Source organism: Camellia sinensis, chromosome 8 (assembly GCF_055761805.1).
Source record: "Camellia sinensis isolate YWXY chromosome 8, ASM5576180v1, whole genome shotgun sequence".
NCBI lineage: Eukaryota > Viridiplantae > Streptophyta > Magnoliopsida > Ericales > Theaceae > Camellia > Camellia sinensis.
The window spans coordinates 183912987-183938508 of record NC_138968.1 but is presented as its reverse complement, the minus strand read 5'-3'; the positions used below and the strand labels follow the sequence as shown (position 1 = coordinate 183938508).

General features: G+C 32.9%; 2 protein-coding genes and 1 pseudogene across 3 annotated transcripts; 1 reads left to right on the top strand and 2 right to left on the bottom strand.

Moving 5' to 3' along the window:
• Positions 1 to 1055: 1055 nt before the first annotated feature.
• LOC114287456 (NAD(P)H dehydrogenase (quinone) FQR1) lies at positions 1056 to 6080 on the bottom strand. The gene is made up of 4 exons (XM_028230824.2): positions 5822 to 6080; positions 3964 to 4057; positions 1559 to 1821; positions 1056 to 1470 (listed from the first exon to the last, which is right to left on the bottom strand). The coding sequence occupies exons 1-4, from the start codon at positions 5842 to 5844 to the stop codon at positions 1239 to 1241; spliced, it is 612 nt and encodes a 203-aa protein (XP_028086625.1). The 5' UTR covers positions 5845 to 6080; the 3' UTR covers positions 1056 to 1238.
• A 12114-nt stretch (positions 6081 to 18194) lies between these two features.
• On the bottom strand, positions 18195 to 18536 carry LOC114287463 (calcium-binding protein PBP1). The gene has a single exon (XM_028230837.2). The coding sequence runs from the start codon at positions 18534 to 18536 to the stop codon at positions 18195 to 18197; it is 342 nt and encodes a 113-aa protein (XP_028086638.2).
• A 1298-nt stretch (positions 18537 to 19834) lies between these two features.
• On the top strand, positions 19835 to 24734 carry LOC145789339 (G-type lectin S-receptor-like serine/threonine-protein kinase At4g27290; annotated as a pseudogene). Its single transcript, XR_014338816.1, has 7 exons — positions 19835 to 21261; positions 22028 to 22174; positions 22252 to 22412; positions 22672 to 22882; positions 23553 to 23790; positions 23884 to 24034; positions 24250 to 24734. The product of XR_014338816.1 is annotated as a G-type lectin S-receptor-like serine/threonine-protein kinase At4g27290 (transcript).
• The last annotated feature ends 788 nt before the right edge of the window (positions 24735 to 25522 follow it).

Below are 25522 nucleotides of genomic sequence, written 5' to 3'. Positions count from 1 at the left end.
TTTTTTTTTTTTTTTTTTTTTTAAACCAAAAAGGAGTTGTCTAAAATCAAAATTTTATAACTCAAGCAGTTTTAAACTCATTTTTTAGAACTTAGCTTGTTTCATGAAGTCATGTTTTTAAAGCACAATTTTATTGTTCAGTTAAAAAAATTTATAAAATAAAAAATAAAAAAAGCACAATTTTATAGTTGAAGCCAACCCGACTTATTTCGAATTTATGGAATAATTTGAGTTTAAAATAAAAATAAACTCACTAGGTATGTGTTTTGATCATGTAAGCACAAACGTAAATAAACAACAACTGGATTTTTTTTCATCAGCCACCAACAATTGCCAGTGCACTCGGACTCTAGACAACATATGATTTATTTAGTTTATAAATTAAAAAAATTAAAAAATAAATCATCATTTCTTTATTCTAGCTTGGTTCGACTACTAATATAATTAGTCCTATCATTCATAATACTTAATTCACTCAATGGATTACCACATGGGCAGTCAATTACAATACTAATTCAAGCATTAACATTTTAGGTTTCTGTTGCTATTAATTTATAGAGAATCATAGAATTAAAAATTGTAAAGAAAAAAGCACCCAACCAAAATTTAAAAGAAATATTTAAATGCCCAAAATCAAACTCAAAAAATCTTTGATGAGGTAAGAAGAAAAAGTTCTGCAGGGGGTATTTTGACTCAAGTCTTCTGCTTTTCCGTGTAAAATAGTCCAAAAAGTTATTTATTTTTTACTACGTTTTGTTTTGTTTTGTTTTATTTTATTTTATTTGGATACGTATTACAAAATAAATACATAGAAGTAATTTCATTTGCTTCAACAAATTTAAAATTCAAACATAACATAAGAGATTAAAACATATAGAAGCGGTAGAGTTAACACTCAAAACTGTACCAATTGCCGTATTAAACGTCAACTTACCCATTCAAATTCTGTTTCTTTTTCCATTTTAATATTTTAATACAAAATATTTTTTCTTTCCGTAACATGAGAAGGAAAAGAAAGAAGAGAGTGGCAACCAGATTGTCAGCCAATCACAAGAAACAATAAACACACTTTTATCATTGATAAAAACCACTATAATGAGTAAACACATAAATCGCTTATATCCAATAAGGCAAACAATAATCTTCTGCAAGCACAAAGAAATAGAACATTGAAATGCTAGAAGTGGAAAAAAAATATATGTAAAAATGCCAAACAGTATTGTTGTTTTGAATAGAAATCAAGCAGATCCCTTGAGCTTCTTTGTTATGGTAGCAATGTACTTCCCTTGGTGGAAAGCCTGCTCCAACTCGAGCTCTGTTGGCTGTCTTGAGCCATCACCGGCATATGTCCCCGCACCATAAGGGCTTCCACCTTTCACTGTTTCCATCTCAAACATGCCAGCTCCGAACGTGTACCCAATGGGCACAAAGATCATTCCGTGGTGAACCAGCTGGGTAATGGCGGTCAACCTAAGAAAAACCATTTTAGCTATTTTTATTTTTTGGATTTCAAATTTACATGCTATATGTATTAGAAAACTACCAAACAGGAACTTACGCAGTAGTTTCCTGTCCACCGCCTTGGGATCCGGTGCTATAGAAGATTCCAGCGGGTTTGCCTGCAAGCTGCTGTGTTCTCCATAGACCCCCAGTAGCATCGAGAAATGCCTTGAATTGAGCAGCCATCATCCCAAATCTTGTGGGGAAGCCAAAAATAAACCCATCAGCTTCTGCAAGTTCACCAGGTGTAATGATTGGGACATCACTCTTTGGTGGAGCACTCATTTTGCTGAGAACGTCATCGTGTAGTGTCTCGGGAACCTGTTCACATGAAAATGCCTTATGTTTATGAAAGCCTAGAGCATTAGCATTCATGCCTCATGCTAAAGTAGAAGTCATTATCACACAAGGCACACAGAAAAAAGAAACAACAATGGAAAAAAATTGGGAAACAGGTATAGTTTTCTTCCTGAAGGCAAGGGAAAAAAGTGGCCGATTTCTTTTTGCCCAGTGGCTATTACTGTTTGGATTCCTTGGAGTTATTCATCTAGAGACAGTTAGAACTGCAGTAGTTTCCAATCTTTCCACATTTGCAGGAGCTCAGCCTTTGTTTGTTCAGTTTGCTTTACTGCTTTCTCAGTTTTGATTTGCGTCTCTATGCTTGTTTTGCTCATTCAACAGAAGATAAAATTTAACAGAAGGGAATGGAAAATAAAATGCTTGGTTAGGAAGAAAAGAAAAGAGAGAGTGAGTTTTTTTCCTGTTGTTTGCAACAGAGATCCATCGAAACTTGTGCATTATCTGTTGTACTACAAATTGAAAATTTCCCTCCAAAATATCTTTTGTTTGGTAATGGAGAAACTTTTGAGAGGTGGGAAAAAAAAATTTATAAAATTTCTTTCCTATTTCTTTTCTTTTCTTCTCCCCTACCGAGTCAATTAAACAAGAAAAAACAAAATTTTAAAAACAATTCCCTTCGCTTCTCTACTTTTCTCACCCACCAAACATCATAACATTTAAACAAAAATAAAGTTTTACAGAACAAACCATTTCCAACTCGAAATACTTGACAAAAAAATAGAAAAAGCTCTCAACATTGCCCATCTATATATAGGCACAGATATTGGAATTTCGAGAAGCATTCTTAAACAATTGCTTAAATCAAAATTAAGCTCAGCAGCAACTCAAGTCAGATTAGAAACAGGGGGCCACTGGTTCAGTTGTTACAACTGAGCCCACAACCTTGAGGTTGTGGGTTCAATACTGAGGCAACCACTTTGTGCATATCATACCAATGGATAGCTAAATCTATACCCAATTTACCCCCAGCCAGACCCCACCCAAATGAGGAATAAACTGGGATACTTTTTTTACTTTAAAAACAATCTCTAGTTGGGTTAGAATAGAGACTCTGAAAGAATATTAATCAGGAAAAATTAACATGATGAGCCATGACTACTACAGGATAGACAAGGTCGGCTAAAAATGAATTTAAGAGATGCAGGAACAAAGGAGAAAAGATAAAAAGCTGCAAGCGTAGCTGCGGGAGATTAAATAAGAGAGATACCAATTGAGATTTTTGAAAAATCAACTATGACATCACTGTTTCAAACAACAATGCTAGCACCAATGAGAGGGATGAACAATGACAGCATTATTGACAAGGATCACCCTGATATGAAGAGAAGGTTCTAATAGGACACTTGGCCAGCTGAGAGATGCAGATGGAGTCATGGAAATAGCAAAAGGAAATATGAAATCTTAGGAACTGATTATAACTAGTAAGAAACTGAAAACTTAGAATTTGATCATCCGTGTTATAGCAAACAGAATGCACACCCCAAAACACATGTGAAAAGCATTACTGATGACATTAATGATGGCATCAAATCACTAGGCAGTAAAAAAAACCCACCGATCAACAATTCTAGGGTAATGTCTTCATTTTAGAATAATTATCACAACACATTGCAGCTCAGCATCTTTCTTTGAAAGGCATGCCATAATCCCGATTTTGTAAAATTAACCAAAACATTGAAAGTCATTAGAAAACTTTTCTTCCATTTTGCATAAGAAGCCATATCATCTCCACCTACTTTCTAAAAGTTCACCGTCAGATTGCATTATGTTCATGCCTACCTATGTTACATTATACCTGGGTACAGGTATCAGGTACAAGTGCATATCCAAGGGTTGGACCCATCAAACTTCTAATTAAAGGATACGTGGCCTCAACCAAAAAAAAAAAAAAAACCTGTATTTTTAAACAACTTAGTGGGATAAAATGGTGTTTTATGTAAACTTCAAAAAGAGCAATGATTTGTCAAATATAACAAAATCAAATTGATTAAGATTATTGCTAAGTACATATTTCACTTTCTTCAACAAGCATTGCACACTTTTCACTTCCTTTTGTTAAAATAATCAGTTAAAGAGGAAAAGGGAAGAATTAGCATGATCTACCTGCCATAGTTTTGCTTCAACACCTTCAACAGTGGCAGCCCCTTTCTTTATCTGTTCTGCTAGTTTCTCTACGTGTCCATACATAGAATAGTACCTATAATAGGATAGTGAACGTTAGAAAACAGAAATACTCTAGCTCTTACCAGCAATTACCATTCTGTATCAAATGCAAATGAAAGACAAACACGACTTTTCATACTTGTCTGTGAAAGTGGCTCTGTTAATTTTTTTTTTTTTTTATTTTTAAACATATTTTATATGGGCAGCTAGCACTCTGATTATACTTTGAGAAACGGGAAAGATATTCTAGATTGATTTATGATACGATATGATATGTTAATATCAATTGCATGACCAGTAAATCTGGATAAATGGGTAATCAAGTCACCATATACTAAGGAGCCTTATCTTGTACTGATACACTTACTCAGCAACTATAGCCCTATGAAACACAGGGCAACCCAAACAAGGTAACTACAGATTGACATCTTCATCTTCAGATAATGGGAGCCCACATCATTACAGCAGCAAATATTTCAAAACACCATAGGCGCTACCAAGCATTGCAAGGATGATATAAATAACATTGGTTTGCATGCAAAGTGTAATGATCAAAAGTGCATGACACCTTCGTGTAACTAAATAAGAAGTGCAGAGATGCAGGCCCATAACCCAAGTGTGGCAAACATCAGCAGGGTGCAAAGACACCTTGGATGGTGATGGATGTTTCCACTCTAAAACTGAGAAGAGAATGACCCCAACAAACAAACCCAAGTGTGGCAGCACAACACAGACAACTCAGGACACCCTGCACACTGTAACAAAACCCATGAATAGGCCCACAATGCCATAATCGTTTATCATCCATCACCATCCAAATCTATTCTACAGTTTGCTTGTGGGAGCTTCCTGTGGGGATACTTCAAATGTAAGGATATCTTGTAAAGAAATGCAAAAGTCTTCCTTGTCTTGTATCCAAACCCATTTCATTATCTAATGTCTTGATGATAAATTAAAATTGTTATCCTAATTTATGTGTCTTCAGAATCTGCCTGAAGCAAGCTTTTAAAGTGCTTCAATTGCAACATAACCCTTTATCAGCTACAACACATGACCAATTTTCAAACTACATGGTGAAAAGTAGTTTCCAAAATTTGGTTAATTAATTTTTCTCTGGTTTTGTTGCCATTGATGAGGGGATCTTTTTACCAAAGAAATTGCAATATCCAAGCTTTCTAATCACAAGTCCAAAGAGACAAAATTCCAGTATTTAAGAATAAAAAATGCATAGAAAATGACCCTTCTAGTGGAAATGACAGATCCATATCAGCAAACACCTAAATATAAGCCCAATCATACATGATTCATCTATATATGGAAAGACACAGATTGTATGCGCCATTTTGTTAAAGCATTAATTCAGGATCATTATAAGCATTCAAACAAAGAACTCAAACTTCAAGAAACTTCGAGTAATTAATTACGCTTTTCTTTCTTTTTTAACCAACTGGCTAATCACTGGTACCAGTAAACGATCTCCAATCAAGAAATTAGTACTCCACAGTTAAACTTTGCCCTTGATCACTCAGATAATCAATTCTAACAGTAAGAACAAAATTACAAAAACAATGAACATCACTGAACACTAATAATTCAGAATTTAAAAAAAAAATTAAAAAGAAAAAAAAAATGAACAACAGATAAAGAACCTAAACACAAAACCACACACAGATTTACAGATTAAAAAAAGCAATTAATTAATAAAAATCAAATGCAAAACAAGAGCGATTCACAAATCATGAACAAAAATGCAGGAATCAAGAAAGAGAAAGAGAGAGAGATTTGATGAGGTTCTTACACAATATAGACTTTGGTGGCCATTGATATGAGAGGTCTTTACTTCGTTCGTGTTCTGTGGCGCACACAATCTCAGCGCTCTCTCTCTCTCTCTCTCTCTCAGAGCTAATTGCGCAAACGTTGACGAATAAGAAACCATGAGAGAGCGAGGCTGTATTTATACTAGAATTTTTTGACGATTTGTCAAGATCATCAATCGCAAAGTTTGATTAGCGGGTGAGAGAGAGATAGAACGGCGTCGTTTTCAGAACTTCATGGCCTTCGAAAAATTGCATTTTGCCTGGGAGAGATGGGCCCTACTTCGAGGGAAGAACTAATGATGAGATGATGCTGTCACGCCCATCATCATCATTTTCCCAAGGCCACACAGCACTGGACTACTATAGATAATGCCAGTTTCATTTATATATTTAAATTTTTTAATGTTTTTTATGTACATACTTCTTTTTTTTTTTTCTTTTTTTTTGGGTCATGTTTACTAATAATGGCCCTGTTTAAAAGAGAGTTGGGTGTTAAAATAGTTGATAAATATATATTAAATTTAAATAATTAATAAAATAAAATGTCATATTTAAATTATAATTATTTTATTTTTTTCTCTTTTAATAATCAAATTAGTTATTAAAAAAATTAATTATCTTTTTGAACACAATTTTTTAACTAGACTAAAATAACTAAAAAAATCAATTAAAATAGCCAAATTTCTAAACAGGCTAATATTAATTAGCCAAAAAAATTGAAATTAATTGTATTAATTAATAAATTTTAAAATAACTGTAGAATTTTTTGTGATGTGTACTTTTATTAAAAAATATACAATTATTTTGGACTTGTTTATCTAAATTTTGATAAATTTTTAAATGTAACATATATATATATATATATATTAAATAAATATAGTATTAGCATGTTAATATAGTTATATTACAACTGAAGAGGTTTGTTACTGGTCTATTTGCTCGAATCTCTGACCTTCTCCTCACCACATCCAAAGGTATAATTATTAGACCATTGAGTCAAACCTCAAAAGCTTTAAAATGTCATATATTTCTGGCGGAAAAATTTATAATACATTCTAGAAATAATGAGAAAAATTATCAATTTCTTTTGTTTGGTTTGCTAATAAGTTATCAAAGTATGGTCAAATAACAGCCATCGCTGAACATGATTTGAGGATTGGTATCAGGATGTTCAATCTAGGCATGGTTTGGATTGATTAGATTTAAAAGTAAATCAGAATCAATTCATTGCTTATAATTTCTTGAAATATAGAATCAAATTAAATCATAAAAATCTTGAAATCAATTAGACTAAACCATTGAAGTGTGGAATTAAAGGTCTCGTTTGGGAAAGAAGTTAAAAGTAATTTTTTAGCTTTTAACCTCTTTTGAATTATATTATATCTCTATTTTTTTACATTTTTTTTTTAAAAAAAAAAAGTTTAAAAAAGTTTAAAAAATTAGCTTTTAAGCTACTTTCCAAAACAATCCAAAATCATAATTTTTAAAAGAATTGTGCTAAATGCATCAATTGGTATACTAATTAGTGTACCAACATATATTATAACATTGTCACTTCAAAACTAAAGACCCCACCAATTATACAAACTACAAGACACAAAATCTCTAAAATTATGACACATCATCCGTTAGTACACTAATTAGTATATCAATTATTGCACATAGCTTTATTCTTTTTAAAAATCTTACCATTCACAATATGATCACAGATGTTGTTCACAATTTAAAATTTTGTTTAGATGAATGTTTACTATTAATTCTATCACTATACAATAACATACTTATAAAAGTAGAGAAATATAACTTTTATATATATTGAGAGGGTAATTTGTGTAACCAAATTGAATCAAGTTAGGTTGAAGTAGCAGTAAAAAATGTTTGACTGAACTAGTAAATGCCCATATTTTTTGACCTAGTTACGGGACCTAATTATAGGACCTAGCTATGGGATTTAACTACGAGACCTAGCTACAGGACATAGCAACAGGCCCTAGCTACATGACCTAACTATGAGACCGAGCTACAGGTTTTAGCTACGGGACCGAGCTATGGGACCTAGTTACGAGGCCTAGCTATGGGACCGAGCTACGGGTCCTAGCTACGGGACAGAGCTATGAGACTGAGTTACAAGACCTAACTATGAGATTTAGTTACAAGACCTAGCTATGGGACCTAGTTGCGAGGCCTAACTACGGGACCGAGCCATGAGGCCTAGCTATGGAACCTAGCCACGGGGACCTGACTACTTCTTAGTGGCGGTCAACGCTATGGCCGAGTTACCAAGCAAGGTAGTCGAACAGAGAGAAGGGCCGAGCTAGGAAGGGTGCCAGGCTAGGAGGAAAGCCATGCAATATTAGCTTTGACGGTGATGCGTGTTACACGACTAAGCCATTGGCGGACAGAGTAGAGGTAGTCCAGTTGGACGGCAGAAAGTCGAGCAAACACTTGTATCATTTCACTTGACTTGCAATGAGAATGGTGTTTTAAGGATAAACATTATCCTTGGGTATGAGACTCTTGGGAGGACTCTGCTAAAGAGAGTTAGAGTCTTGCTAGGACTGTACTTGCTAGGATTGTACTATGTAAAATCTATAAAAACCTATGACAGAACCTATAGACATGTATGACAATTCTTCCTCTCAAATACACAGAACTTTTGTGTCTATTATCTATTTTGCTAACTTAGGTATCGGAGAGGTTTCCGACACATACCCACCGACTAGCTCACGTTTGTGTTTTCAGGTGATAAAGTGACGACATTTAAAGGAACACAAACTTAGTCAACAAGATTAAATGATGAAATTATTCTAACGCGTACACACACAGACATATATATATATATATAAAATACAAATAAGATAGTTGTGTTTATGATAATTAACAAATTACATACGTATATATCTAAGTGTTGGATTTGATTTTAAAATAAAATAAAAACTAAGTATACAATCACAAACCAGACCAATTTAAAGAAGACGACCAAACTTTAGTTAAAAAAAATAAAAAAACAAATTAACAAAAATGATTTGGTTTAGATCACTTTGTAATCTTTTTAGGGTTCTTTTGGGATGTAGACTGATTTTTTAGTTTTTTAATTTTTTGACTTTTTTATTTTTTTGACTATTTTAACTTGGGGTTAAAAATTTCGTTTGGAATAGATTTTTTGATTTTTTTTACTTTTATTAAAGAAAAAATAAAATGATTGTACTTTGAAAGTAACATTTAATTTTATTAATTTTTTAATTTATTTTATCTTTTTATAATTAAAATAATAATAAAAAATTAAATTTTTTGACATACCAAAGGAAGGCTTAATTTTTTTTCTCAGCCGTGGTCGAAATCATCACGTGGATTGAATTGGTGTATTATATTATTATTATTATTATTTTTTAATTTGAGATTGATCGGTGTGTCTGAGCCGTCTAGTTTACGTAAATGTTGGCATAAAGCATTAGGCAGGAGAAGAAGAATATAGACAGCCGAGATGCAAAAGTCAAGAAGGTTGATGCGTTCCTGGATCCCAGCTAATGTATGAGTATGAATCTGGACCGTTTGTTTAGTTTAGAGCATTTGACTTCTACTGGTCGTACGTTTGGACAGGGTGAGATGACGTACCAGAGGATCAGCCTGACCAAAGCTTCTTAAGGCCTCATTTGGCAACATTTTTTTTTTTTTGTTTTTGGCAATTTTGAGCTGAGGTACGTTTTTGACAACAAAAGCCCATTTTGACAATTAGGTTAAAAGTTAATTTTTTTTAATTTTTTGATTTTTTTGAATTATACCCACTTTTTATTTTTTTATACATTTTTTTAAAAAGTCAAAAAATTAATTTTTAATTTACTTTCCAAAACATCCCAAACTCTTAAAATTAAAACAATTTGACTTGGAAATAGTCCACTGGAAAACAGATTTTGAAAAATCAAAATTGATTTGATTTTTATCATACTTCTTCAATTCTATGACTTTTTTTGAGGGGTTCTAATAGAATGTGCCTAAAAAGTGAAAAAAAATAAGCTCAAAATTGGGATTAAAAAAAAATGACAAAAATCAAAGAAAAAGCTGTTGAATAAAGTTCCCTCTCAAAAACTCTGGAGTTTAGTTTGTTTAGAATAGGTTTCGTTTGGCAAATGATTTTTTTAATCAAAAAGTTAAAAAGTCATTAATAAAATCAAAAAAGTCAACAATCTATATCAAAAAATCAAAGATTCTATTTTATCTCTACTTTTTTTATATCTTTTCGTAAAAAAATCAAAAAGACATTCCAAACATACTAATTTTTTTTATATCATATTTTAGTCAAAAATTCAAAAAGTTACTAAAAAAACATGTTCCTAAACGAGGAATAGATAAAAAGTGAAACTTCTATGTATCTATTTAGCTTGAAAGTTCGTATAAGAAAATTAATTTTCTTGTACAATCCATATTAGGATTGTAGTTATTTTTTGGAAAATAATTTTCCTCTCGAATCCCCCGACTGCCCAAAAGGACATTGTTTTGGGCAGTTTCTTTTTTCTTTTTTTTTTCTCCTTATTCAGGCTGAAACTGAAATAGATGGAGAGAAAGAGAATAGAGAAGAAGAGAGGGGATGAGAAAGAGGAGAGAAAGAGAAGAGAGGGGAAGAGGGAATGGAGAGAGAGAGAGAGGGTTGATCGCCGGTGATAGAGGGTGCGACGGTGGACGGTGATGGAGGGTGGGTGCGACAGTGGCCGACTACATCTGATAGAGCACCGATCTGATGGAGCACAGCCCAAATCTTAATTTTTTTTTTTCTGGCTCTGTGTTGATGATGGTGATGTTGATAAAGATGAGCACTGCCCAGGTCTAAATATTTCTCTTTTTTTTTTTCCTGGCTCTGTGTTGATGATGGTGATGTTGGTTGAATGGTTATTGATGATGTTGATGAAGATCAGAAGATGATGATGATGTTGTCTCTCTCTCTCTCTCTGCTACTCTCCTCTTCTTTCTCCTCCTCCTCCTTTCTTCTTCTTCTTCTTTCTTTCTTTCTTTCTTCTTCTTCTTCTGCATTATTGAGAAAAAAAAAATGTATATTCAAAACGACTTCAGGGGATTCGGGCAAGGGAGGATTCGAACTCCCTAGCATAACTGTTATATTTCTTGCAAAAAACATAAGAAAATACAAGAAAAATTAAATGTGTGAGTTATCTATAACTAAACTATCAAATTTTTCTATCTTTTTCTTATAAAATTTTCATCTTAATCAAATACTAGCAAGTAAATATTTTTTCTTTTCTATTTCTTTTCTTTCATTTTATTTTATTTTACTTTCACTTTCCACCAAATTTTCTTTCTAATCAAACAGTGCCTTAAGTAATTTTAATTAAACACAATATTTTCTCTTTTTAGGGTTATTTTGGAAACTAATTTTAATTGACTTTTTGAATTCTTATGATACGATTTATAGAAAAGCTTTCTTCTTCTTATCCTTATTATTAATTTTTTTTTGTGTGCAGGTGTGGAAGAGTGGTTAATTTAGGGGTGTTTTGGGAAATTGGTAAAAAGATAGTTTTTGGCTTTTTACCAAGCTTTTTGGCTTTTTTGAAAGTGATTTGGGAAATTGGTAAAAAGCTGACTTTTTTACTTTTTGGTTTAATATTTTTTAAAAGTGTCACATCACTCTAAAATGACCAAAATATCCTTACTTTTTGCATGTCAACATTTTTTTGAATTAATTAATTATAATGTTCTATAAGATAGTTTGGTAAATTTGTAAGTAGCTTTTTTGAGTCTTCCCAAATGGGTATAGTGGCGTTTTTGCAAGGGTGGCGTTTTGGGAAAATTGCTCAAAACGTGGCGTTTTTGGGAAGTTGCCAAAACGGCACTTAATGGTGTTAGGGCAAAAACTTCATTCACCAACAAATAATATAAAAAAAAAAAAAAAATCCATTCTAAATAAGGTAAGTCTCGTTTTCAGTTTGATTTCGAATTGAATCGTACTATTGGACCTATGTGGGCCCACCATAGAGCCTATATCGATAATCCGAACTATTTGATATGTAGGGATCATCAAATATTTTATCCTTACAAAAAATTACGTTGATCGGATATCGATTGCTACTTGATTAGATCATATTTCTGTTAATAATTTTTTTTAAAATCATATTGAACGTTGACAGAAATTTGATCTGATCAAGTAGCTATCAATATCCAATCAATTTGATTTTTTGCAAGGATGAAGTATTTAACAAACTCTACACATTCAATGGTTCGGATTATCGATACAAACTTTGTAGTGGACTCACAGAACCCAATAATATGATCCAATCCGATTACAGACTGGATACAAGCCACACCCTTTTAAATAATGCAGTCAATCTAGTAAAAAAAATTCAAATTCTAATCAATATGATCTAATGATGGATTAAAATTAGCAAATGGAGAAGAGTGTGGGGGGATTATAACATCAAAAGATAGGATCTAACAAGTGAAAGTGATTTTTATTAGAAAGATTTTTGAGACAGACATAATGATAAATCGACTATTGACAAAAACAAACTTGAGTGGTAGTCAATTCTTATAGTTGTTGATTAATAAACAAGAAAAAAAGTAGACAAAATAGAGAACAGTTTTCATTAAATGGGATATTTCGTATGATATTCACATACTTCTAAATATGTATCTATAAACCAATTGTTGGATTACAGACATGCGTGCATACACTCTCTCTCTCTCTCTCTCTCTCTGTTCAATTATGTAAGGTTCTCATTATTTCACGTAACAAAAACTGGGGCCATTTGGACGTAACTCCTTTCTCATTCATGTGTGTATATATTTTCTATCACCAACTGTAAAATCTTCTAGAAAAACAAACATGAACAATTTGTTAAGAAACTTGATGAGACACATCATGCAGGTGTTAGTGTAACTGTCAATCACCAACTTTTTTGAGGCTGACTTAGCATTATCCTTTCCTTTATTTAGAATTATTTTGTAATTTAAATTTATTATATATATAAATTTCACATTATATAAATTTAATCTTCACATCATGACCATCCACCTAAAAAAATCTAGATGGATAACTCTAGTTTCCAAACTTTGTTTGAGAAATGACTTACAAGTTTTTTTTTTCTCTTTTTTTTTTTAATTTTATTTTTAACCTTTTTTTTTAAAAAAAAAATCAGGTGATTCTAGATTAGAAGATTATAAAGTTCAAAAAATGGGAATTTTTTTATAAAAAAATCCACTGAATATGGAAAAAGGCCAAGTGTTGAGGTTTTTTTTTTTTTTTTTTTCTAACAGATTTTTATAAATTTGAAGCCAAAGCATGAATTATCTATAGAGAAAATCACATCTTTTGTGTTTTCTTTTCTCATGAAAGTTTTTAACATCAAAATCCAACAAACACAATAAATTCAATATTTTAGTTTGTGTGTTTAGGGGTTTTTTTTTTTTTTTTTTTTTATTTTTTTGTGAGAGAGGAAGAGTTAGGGGAAAGGGAAATATCTAGGTGTTTACTCTTTTTTTTTTTGTATTATTATTTTATTTTATGAGTGAGACTTAGGAGTGATTTGAGATATTCTAAATAAGTGCACTTTTTAACTTTTTATAAATATGGGTTAAGTATGGATTGGATTTGAAGTGATGTGATAGAGAGCTGATGTGACTTAAATAAGATGATATGACTTAAACAGAATAGTGATTTTTTAACTTTTTTAATATATGCCAAACAAAGCCTTAATTTCCGTTTACTATTTGAACTGGAGAGTTCAATTTAAATGATTTTGAACTCACCTTGGATCCACTTTATATTGACGTAAAATATTTAATTTTCAGTACTTTTAAAGCAGATCATCTATGAAACAAAAATTAAATTGATTGAATACTAGAAACTATGTGTTTGGATATATTGATAAAAAATATAAAAAAAAAAATTAGATTATAGTTTGATAATTTTATTTTAAATAAATATTGTGAATTTGGAAGATAGAGGCCCCCAGGCCCACACAAGAAAAATTGGCTTTAGCTTCAAGAATCCAAAACGGAGCATCTCTGACACAACACAACCATCCACCCAGCATCATGTTCAATTTCATTGACTTGTTAAGGAAGGCACGTGTATTGATTAAGGCCTTGTTTATCATAAATTAAAAAAATTAAAAAATTATTATTTTATTTAAATCATATCATTTTATTTAAGTTACATCACTTCTCTATCACATCATTTTAAATTCAACTCATATTTCATAAAAAGTCAAAAAATACGCTTATTTTATATCATCCCAAATACCCCTAAAAGTCTACCTTCTACCCTTCTTCACATGTGAACTTTCTAGTACCTTGTATCTTTTTAAATACACTAGTTGTTGCTTTCTTGATCATTATTACCATTTTTAATAATCTTTTTCATTATTTAATAAAACAACGGCCCAGTCCCACTTGAGTCGGTGGTATACAAACCTGTGAAACCAACCACCTTGATTTTGATTGATTTTTTAATTTTGATATTTGAAGTAAAATTTTTTATTTCTAAATGCACATAATTTAAATGTAAAATATTTATAAAAAAATATTTTAAAATTTTAATAAATATACAAGAATAAGAAAATATACTGAATTTTATATTATTATTTTTTATTTGATGAATTTTTTAAGATTTTTTTTATAAATATTATACTTTTAAGCGCATTTAGGTTAGCTTCATCAAAAAATAAAAATAAAAAGTCTTCAAATATTAAATTTTTTGACTAAAAATAAAAAAATACGAAAAATAAAAAAATTAATTTTCTGAAACCAAACAAGGTAAATATTTGTTTGTTTACTGATTTGGTTTGGAAACAAATATATATATATATATATATATATAACACAAAATTACTTTTTATATAATAAAGATTTTTAAGAAATTTTATAAACTTAATAAAAAATTAAAATAATAATCAAAAATAAAAAATACTTGTTTTTTTATGAAAAGTAAATTTTTTAAATTCAAAATATTTTTTTAATATTAATTTTCACTAAATTAAATTTTAATATATATATTTTTAAAACAAAAACAAAGTGTTTAATTGTGATGCTGAAGCCCAAGCGGTGGGTTACTTTGAATTAAGGCCTAGCAAGTGCAGAGCAAATCGGGCTACGAACAAAGTACAAAAAGTCGAGGCCCAAGCCACTTGTTCGTATTTACCCAAACATTTTATGGTCCGAAAGTCCAATAAAAATACCGTTCAAAAAAAAAAAAAAGTCCAATAAAAATATAATCAGTAATGCTATATGCACTAATTAATGCTAAAACTTCTAAAATTATGTCATATTATCTGTTAGTACATTAATTGATACATATAGCATTATTAAAAAATAATAACAACATTAATTTAATGTAGAAAAATTTTCCTATGTGCAATGTAGATTGTATGTAATCCTACCATAAAAAATACTTAAATTGAATACAAATTTGCATAAGTCTTAAATTTTCATAAACTTAACAAATTTATTTTAACTTATGAATTTTTGTAAAATTATTTATGTAAATTCATAAAGATTTATGTAATTTTATAAGAAGAGTACATGGCTTTTTTCCTTCAATTTAGGAAAGATGTTATTTTATTAATCCAATAGCATTTCAAATGACAATATTACTTTTATTGAATGTTTTTTGAGATAGAGTATTACTTTTATTGAATGTTTTTTGAGTTAGAGTAAATAATATATAAAGTAATAAATTATGCAATTTTATTTGGGGTTTTTTTTAAGGTCCCTGGTATTATGATTTTATAGCATAAAGGACATCAAATATTTTTATAATGTCTAAGGTCCCTCAACAATATTTTCATAATGTCTAAGGTCCCTCAACCTTGATTCAGAGAAATTTCAGTTCAGAGAAAATTGGTCTAGAGAAATTTGGTCCAGAGAAATTTCAGTGCAGAGAAAATTGGTTAGAGAAATTCTGGCCCAGAGAAATTTCTCTGGACCAAATTTCTCTGGATGAGTTTCTCTACTTTTCTTCTCATTCACATCCAAATCATTGTGATTCATTAGGTAAGCAACATTGTTCAACTGAATTCAACTGGAACCAGAGAAAATTGGTCCAGAGAAATTTGGTCCAGAGAAATTTCAGTGCAGAGAAAATTGGTCAGAGAAATTCTGGCCCAGAGAAATTTCACTGGACCAAATTTCTCTACTTTTCTTCTCATTCACATCCAAATCATTGTGATTCATTAGGTAAGCAACATTGTTCAACTGAATTCAACTGGAAAAATTCCACATTGTAATATGTAAGCAACATTAGAATGGGATAACAATGGCAACTTACTAGAACTAGAGAAATTTTGGAAAAATCTGGATTTGATCCTCCATCATTGTTGCTACTGTTGTTACCATCTCCACTGCCACTTGACTCCGGAGACCCAAATGCCCCAACTGTGGCACAAGTCTTTAAGTAGGAATGCTTCCCTATATTAAAACTATGAAGCTTTTTATCAGATTCCAAATCAAATTTCCAGAGAAAATTCTATCCATAAAATTTCTCTGGACATCACAGAGAAAATTTCAAATTTCTCTGAACAAATCACATAAAAAATTTCAGAAAAAATTTCAAAATTCTATCCACTATAGAACCAATCGATTTTGCGGTGACTTGGATATATATTCACAGAGAAAATCCCATCACCAGAGAATTTCTCTAGATTTAAAACCAGAGAAATTTTCTGCATCACCAAAAAAAAAAAAAAAAAAAACAACAACAACAACCCAGAGAAATTATGTTTTTGGTCTTTGAAATTTCTCTGGACACTTCAACCCAGAGAAATTCAATTGGGTTGATCCAGAGAAATTATCTGGTTTGTCTTGATAATTTCTTATTCTTATTTGCTAGTGTCCTAATTTTTGCAGAGATAGTCAAAGAAATACTAAAAGAACGCCTATCAAACTTGAAAAAGAATGCAATCATTTTCATTATCATCAAACAATTTTCAGTAACATAACTGCAAATAACTGAAAGAGCAAGTAGTAGACATTCGAAAGCAAAAGAATATGTTTAACTGGGGAGACATTAACAATTGATTTTACAAAATACACAAAATTATGAAGAAATCTACTCACTTCAGCATGGGAGATAAAAGAAAAATATCAACACAATCTCTTAAAAACACCCCAATTGCACACTATCTGCAATATCAAGAGATGAGGGTAAAAAAAAAAAATAACAAAAAAAATAAAGCTGAATTCTTATGAATCTCATCTACTAATCACTGAAAATGGAAAATTGCCCTCTAAATTAAGTATTAGTAAAGGAGCAAATGTACTGAGAAGAACAAATTTTATATTTTTTAACCTACATCCGAGGAATTCAAAGAAAAAGGCTTCAATATCCAGAATTTACAATCTGAACTCTGAATCACCAAGTTTAAGAAATTAATTGCTGATTACAAAACAAGTAAACATAAAGAATAATAATAATAGTACATAAACAATTATCAGATCCAGAATTAAATCAAAAGAATTCAGAATGAAAAACCAAAGACCTTTCGAGAATTCCATGAACCATGACGACAAGATGATCAGCGGAAGAAGCAAGAGATTGGTTACAACTCCAAACATCTTGTGCTCCATTGATCGATTCCGACGAGCACACACCATTCTCTGATGTACCGTTTTCCATTACTCTCTCCCTCTCTCTCAGTTATGCATTGGCAAAGCGATAATCAAAAACTTCGATAGAGAATTTCACAGTCGATCGATCTTCGAGTTGTTGAAAATAATCGAGAAAAAATCGTCCAACAGGGAGAGAGAGAGAGGGGTGTCAATGGGTTTGACTGAAATTTGTCTGATATATGTTTAGGATCTTAGACATCAAAAAATAATTTTGTAGACCTCTTCCATTACGAAAAGTAGGAGAGGGACCCTAGACCGATTTTTCCATTTTATTTTAGTTGTCTAATATCTATCATATTATTAAAGGGAGTCATACTTTAAATTTAATTTTTTTATGTTCTATTTTTTTTCGCATAATTGTCAGATTTATTAGCTTTTAAAGGATTTTTCATATTACTTCACACAAAATCACAAATTATTATTTTTATATTAAAGTGGGCTTGAATTGGATAATAAAGACCCTGACCCTTTAAAATTTTTATAAAAGGACAAATAATTAAAAATAAAAAATTATTAAAATAAAAACAAATTAATAGAACATGAAATAAACCTTAACAATATGACCAAGTCCAGCTAATAAAAGTTAGTAATTAACTTCCCAAGCTATCAGAGCATGAAAGAACTTTCACAAGCATAGATAAGTATAATCACTTGGCAAAATGCCCAAATTTAATAAATTGCTTTGTTCATTAAATCTTGTGTATATGTTTCGATCCAAAATGTGTGTGAAAAAAACAAGAAAAATCAATATAAATCATTCAAAGCTTCCTCCAACAAAAACTGAGAGTGTTCCATCAATTGGGGGCTCAATCTGAACATCAGAACACAAAACTCCATCTGATTGAGTGCTCCATCACCGTCGAAATCGCCTTCTCTCAACATTCCTCTCAGATCATCGTCCCTCAATTCCTGCAACCCTAACAGGGCTGCGTTTTCCTTGAGGCTATCGAACGTGATGACCCCTTTATCACCGTCCATCAGCAACCGAAACCCATTACAGAGCTCTTCGATCAACCCTTCCCCGCCCAACTTGTCGGCCATGGTGGGCAGCAAATCTTCGAAATAGGATTGGGTATTGGACGCCATTCAAGGAGATGTACAGATTCGTAGACAGAAAAAGTTGAAGAGATGGAAAGAGATGGGTTGTTTGGGTGAGAATGAGAATGAGAATGAGATTGAGAATGAGATTGAGATTGAGATTGAGAGAGATGGGTTGTGGGGATGAGAATGAGATTGAGATTGAGATTGAGATAAATAGTGTGGTTTGGGATTTCGGAGAAGGAGAGGCCATGGAATGGGATGACAACTCATGTACAGTCGCAAAGGTCGGTTACTCGGTTGATTCAGCAAATGGGTAAGCCTCCTCGCTTTCGGAGAAGCACTGGGCAAAGGGTATAATTGTCCATTCATGAGGAAGGTCAGGGGAGGCTTCTTGCCTTCTTCATGGCATGGGGGACTTTTGCTGGCTGTCAAAGGGTAAAATCGTCTATTCAGGTGAGGAAGATCCTTGTGCTTAGCCCTCTTTAATTATACAATTGTATGATTTTTACATTTGCATTTGTATGTTTCTGTTTTTATAGTTTAATGGTTTAAAAAAATTCACGGTTTTAAAATTAAAGAGACAAAGTAATATTTGATAATACTTAAAAAAAAGTGTGTCTATAATTAACCGATTGTCAAATCCCAAATTTGAGGAGCTCACACTCAAAACTCTTGAGAGAAAAATGAGCTTTAAAATGATCCAAGTTCCATGATCAAGAAGGGTTTTATATTTGCTCCAACCATGACTGACACTATTTGTAAACAAGAGTGCTCAGAATAAGGGCAGTACCGTCTGGATTGGAATTCCATGAATTTATCAGCTCTAGTGTTCAGTGTTGTATATCTGATCCCCCTCTAATGATGAATCCGAATACCCGGCATTATTTATTTACCTAAATTAACTATTTGTTATGTCAAAACTCAAAGCGCGAATGGTAAATTGAGCCAGGTGCTTTCACATAATCTTCATCAAGGTAGGCATCAGACCAAGAATTATGCTAAGAGTCAAAAGTTTGGCAGTGATAATGGTAGCCTTATTTCAAATAATTCATAGCAGAAGACCAAGATATGCATCCTCCACATCCGCAGAATTCAAAAGTTTGGCAGTGATCATGACAGGTTTCAACTTTTTCTCTCCCTAAGTTGGTTGCAGACAAAATATGTTAAAGCAAATGAGATTGTCCATGACGTATTAACAAGTCTCAGTACATTGTTTTCCATAAAAAAAAAATACCCAAATGCCAATTTGATGTTGTGCTTATTATGCCAATCAGAGCATAATTAAAATGACTAACACGGGCGAAAGTGTTGACTATTCAAATTTATCGGTTTTGATTATTAGTATTCTACAGAATTCTGTCTCCCAGCTCAATGATTGAATTTTTTTATTGTAAAAAGTATGCTAAGTGTCAAATTTGGAGACCAAAAGAGGGAAAATTTTGGTTTATTGTCATTCTTATCTGTGGAATAAATAATTATGGAACAGAAGTACACCAAGATTGGAAGCATGAGGACATCAACTGAAGGCTTCACCATACTTCTATTCTTATCCTCTTTTTTTTCCAGGTTCATAATCTCCGAAGCTGTAGACACCATAACAACAACTCAGCTCATTAGAGACAATGAGACCATAGTTTCATCTGGCGGAAACTTTGAACTGGGATTTTTCAGCCCCAGTAGTTCCAAGAATCGATATTTGGGAATATGGTACAAGAAAATAACAACCAGGACCGTGGTATGGGTTGCTAACAGAGAAACTCAGTCCTAAAGGTCACCAGCCCAGGAATTCTTGTCCTACTCAATGGAACTAGCAACAGGATATGGTCTTCTAATACGTCAAGATCAGTACAGAACCCAGTTGCACAACTTTTGGACTCAGGAAATTTTGTTGTGAGAAACGCCAATGATGATAACCCACAGAATTTTTTGTGGCAGAGTTTTGATTATCCAGGTGACACACTATTACCAGGTATGAAGGTGGGAAGGAACTTGTTAACCGGGCTAGATTGCTACTTGTCATCATGGAAGAGCAATGATGATCCAGCTCAAGGTGATTATACATTCAGGATGGATACTCGTGGATATCCACAATTGATTGCAAGCAATGTTACTGCTGAGACGTACAGGACTGGACCATGGAATGGTGTCCAGTTTAGTGGGACATTGAACTTGAAAAAAAACAGTATCTATAATTTCAGTTTTACTTTTAATGAGCAGGAGGTGTCTGCTGGTTATGAGCTTGTCAACAGCGCAGTTATTTCAAGGTTAGTGTTGAGTCAGGATGGTGTTATGAGGCGCTGGACATGGATTGATCGAACACAAGATTGGAACCTTTACAACACTGCACCAGCTGATAGCTGTGACAATTATGCAGTGTGCGGTGCTTATGGTAGCTGCAACATTACTAATTCCCCAGTATGTGGGTGTTTGAACAAATTTGTCCCAAGATACCCGAAGGATTGGGATAGGGGAGATTGGTCAAACGGGTGCATGAGGAGGACACCCTTTGTTTGTCACCATGGAGATGGATTCCTAAAGTATTCCAGGATCAAATTGCCAGACACACAAAATTCATTGTTCAACGTGAGCATGACCCTTAAGGAATGCGGAACAATGTGCTTGGAAAACTGCTCTTGTATGGCATATGCAAATTTAGACATAAGCGGAGGAGGAACTGGTTGCCTGCTCTGGTTTGACGACCTGATTGATATCAGAGAGTTCAGCGAAGATGGGCAAGATCTCTATGTGAGGATGGCATCCTTTGAGTTAGGTACAACTTTGTCTCAAAACTTATAGATGACAAGCTGTTATGTTCTGGTAGAAATTTTGCGTACTGTCACGGGCCAATAAGTATATAGAAATGAAAATCAGTCCTTGCAACATGATCAAGGTTTGATGTATGGGTAGCAAAAGGGGCCACCCACCAGCAAAGCAGAATTTAATGGAGGGGCTTAGCATAGATGGCTCGATGACTCTGATAGTTTCAAATATAAAATGAAAAATGAATAACAATTCAAATTTCTTGGAATTCTCTATATTTCTTAATTCATTTCCATATTCTTTTTTATTGCTCCCTGATATGCTATTTTCATTATCGTTCTCATTTCTTGGCTGCCTTCCTTGAGATACTCTTCTCTTGATTTTATTTCCTCATTATGCAGCTACATGAAAATGGGGACCTATTCCCTTAGGTTGCTTCTCTAGATACCTGTCAATGCACACATCTCAGTCGTAGGTCAGGGCAATTATCTCTTGCTAGATCTTGGTTGCAATTACAATTTCTTACTTATTTTACTCTTAATTTTTATATGTTAGCTTCATGAATTCATGACGTAAGGTACTACAGGTCATAGTACTATACCTAATAATTTCATAAATAGTACTTGAAAGTGTGAAGTGCAAAACAAACTGATGCAGGAGAGTTTGTTGAAGCTTTGTTTTGACTATTGATTGGAAATGGAGAACTATAAAAAACTGCGTGGCAAAATCAATTGTTCAATGTTTTAATAAACCATTTTGACCATTTGATTGGATAGAAACAGTCCCCCAAGTTGGCTCCAATGGGAAGAGAAGAGAGAAAATCATAGTCAGTTTGACAGTAACAACTGGAATGCTTCTGCTATGCCTGAGCCTGTTCTTGTATGTCTGGAAAAAGAAAAAGCACAAGCAGCTAAAGAGAAAAGGTAATCCAACATTTCTTCTTATTTTTTGTGTGTGGGGGGCTTACATATTTTTTTAAATCCTTATTTTTTCTTTGCAGTAATAATGGGTTACATCTCCAAGCAAAATTACTCCAATAGTGAAAGCCAGAAGGAAGATTTCCAGTTACCTTTATTTGACTTCGCTACAATTGTGAATGCCACTGATAACTTCTCAATAAACAATAAGCTGGGGGAGGGTGGATTTGGCCTTGTTTACAAGGTAACGATGTGGATCAACTGTCATGCATTTCCTTCTAAAGTCACATATATCGATATACATGGAGCCCAAGAAGCTTGAATGTTATAACAATTTTCTTTAATTAAATTTCAGTACTCAAAATTCAAGTTCATGAAAAAAAAATGAAAGGAAAAAAAGGGGAGGGGGGGGGGGGGGAGAGCAAAGAAAAGTCAGTAAACATGCCTTATTTGAGGCCGAATAGTGTACCTACCACAATTTACAAATGGTAATTTATCCTCAGGGTGAGCTTAAAGGGGGACAAGAAATAGCTGTGAAGAGACTTTCGAGAAATTCTAGTCAAGGACTCGATGAGTTCAAGAATGAAGTTTCATATATTGCAAAGCTTCAACATCGGAATCTTGTGAAGCTTCTAGGATGCTGTATTCAAGGAGAAGAGAAGATGCTGATCTATGAATACATGCCCAACAAAAGCTTGGACTACTTTATATTTGGTTAGGCTTTCTCGAAACCATAATTTATTTAGCACAACAATTCCATTGCTCTTATTTTAGTTTTCTTATCAATGAAGTGGTGCTATTTCCCTTTTTGGTATTGTGGAATATCCCTAATTCATATGGAGGCAGAGCTAATGAACCCCGTGGATACACAGGGTAATTCATATGGAGGGGTAGTCCCGGGGAGGCAGTGAACCTAGTATCTGTTTATTAATTATAGTCTCATCACACCAGTTGTGTTGGAGTGATGTTTTAGCCACTGGTTTCAATAGAAATTGTTCATCTAGGTAAAGTGGTGGCTCATGTCTGAGTAGAAATGAAGTGCTATGCCAGCAGTTCAGCCTATGCGTTCATTAGAAGTTTACAAAAAAAGGTCAAGTGGTGTCTCATCTATGCAGAGAAATGAAGTAATTTGCCAACAAGTGAAGTTTTTTTTTTTTTTTTGTTTTCCTTTTCTTCTTTTTTAATTTTTAATATTTTGGTCCTAGTTAAACTATTGTGTTATTTGAAGATAACACTGAAGTTCTATATTCCAAATTCTTTACATGAGCGGCTGCAAGAATTTGCTGGCATGAAAAATCCTTGGTTTTGCCAAAACGTCATTTCCAGTTCTATTCAAGAATTCAATTAGCAGAGCATGGTTTAATGAAGCAAAAATGTTGAACAGATCAAACCCAAAGCACATTACTAGATTGGCCGACGCGCTTTCACATTATCGATGGAATTTCCCGGGGGCTTTTGTATCTTCATCAAGATTCCAGACTGAGAATTATCCATAGAGATCTCAAAGCCAGCAATATATTGCTAGATATTGACATGAACCCAAAAATTTCGGATTTTGGTTTGGCTAGAAGTTTTGGAGGAAATGAAACAAAAGCGAATACAAACCGAGTAGTTGGAACATAGTAAGAATATCTACGACTCTATGCAAGTAAATTTTGTTTCTACTTTTTGTTTTTGTTTTTGTTTTTGTTCCTTCAATGTTTGTTTTGCTGCAGTGGCCACATGCCTCCGGAGTACGCAGTGCATGGGCATTTCTCAGTAAAATCGGATGTTTTTAGCTTTGGTGTTTTGGTGTTAGAGGTTGTTAGCGGGAAGAGAAACAGAGGTTTCGTTCATGCAAACCACCATCACAACCTTCTTGGGCATGTGAGTTTCAAACTAGTATAATACTAAAATGTTTTTACATTTTACATATAATTGTTTTTAAACATGTATTGATAATATCATCTCGAATTGTTCAGGCATGGATTCTCTATAGAGAAGGCAGGTCAATAGAACTAATTGATGTGTCTCTAAGGAACTCAAGTTATCTAATTGAAATACTAAGATCAATCCATGTAAGTTTATTATGTGTGCAACAGTGTCCAGAAGATAGGCCGAGTATGTCATCAGTGGTTCTGATGTTGGGTGGTGAGGGTGCATTGCCTCGGCCTAAACAGCCTGGTTTTTTCGCAGAAATGAATCAAGGTGATGCTGATTGTTCAACAAGCAGGGATGCACCAAGTTCAACCAATGAAGTCACTGTTACTTTAGATGGTCGATAGAGAACATAATTAAGCCAATGTTTGAATGTTTCTAAACCCATGAATCATGAAGCCTTCTCTCTTTCTTTCCTTCTATTCTCTCTTGTTTAAGCCATTTATCTATTTGCTTGGGTTAATTTGTGGCATATATCCAATTCTGCATCACATTCTTTGTAGGATATTAGTTTTCTTTAAACCTTTACCCTTGGAGTCATTTCATTTTGACTGACTTGTAAGTTGCCATGAAAGTCTTGGACTCCTTTATTTGTAATTTGATTCAACCCCCTTAAAATTTGATATGTAAAGTTTGAGCAATTTTTGCATACAGAGGTATTGCTATGGTGATGTTTTCCTCTTTTGTGATTTGACTTAGATGGTGAAATAATGTAAAATTAAAATCAACTCTATTTATTGAAATAAAAAAATTTCATTCAGTATGTGATTATATTATATACATCTTTAATCTCATAGAAATATAGGTACTGGTTTCATAAGTAGCATTGTTGCTCAGTTAGTTTCTCAATTTTAATTTGAGAAAATAACTACACAGTGGGTGTAGCCAAATTTTTTTTTATACATTTTAACAATTGAAATGCTATGGTGTTTGGGAACTTGGTTCCCAGATTTTTTTTTGATTTTTTCTACTAAAAGACAAAGATTTTGCAAAACCACAAAACACAAATCTAAACAAAATATCACATTCAACCCCATTGTTAGTATATTATTGTATATTAGTAGTGTTAGTCATCATTGTAGTCTATCATTATGTTTATGCTTTCATAATTGTTGTTCCCTCTTTCCATTATGCTTTCGGTGCTAAGGCACCCTATGTCTCTTTTCCTCTCTATAAAAGAGAGGTGTACATCTCCTTGTAATTACACAGATATACAACAACTGAACAATTCAGTATTTCTCTCTCTCTCTGTCTATTCTCTATCACTCTCTCAAATTATTGTTTCATGGTATCAGAGCCCAGTGTTGCATTTTTGGCAATTTTCGATTTTGGTGTTTAGTCCCGTACACAGTGGCATACATCAAACCGCTCGGAATTTCCTCACGATTCCAACGGCACCAAGCCCGTCCTCAGAACACCCTCCACGCGCCCTCACGC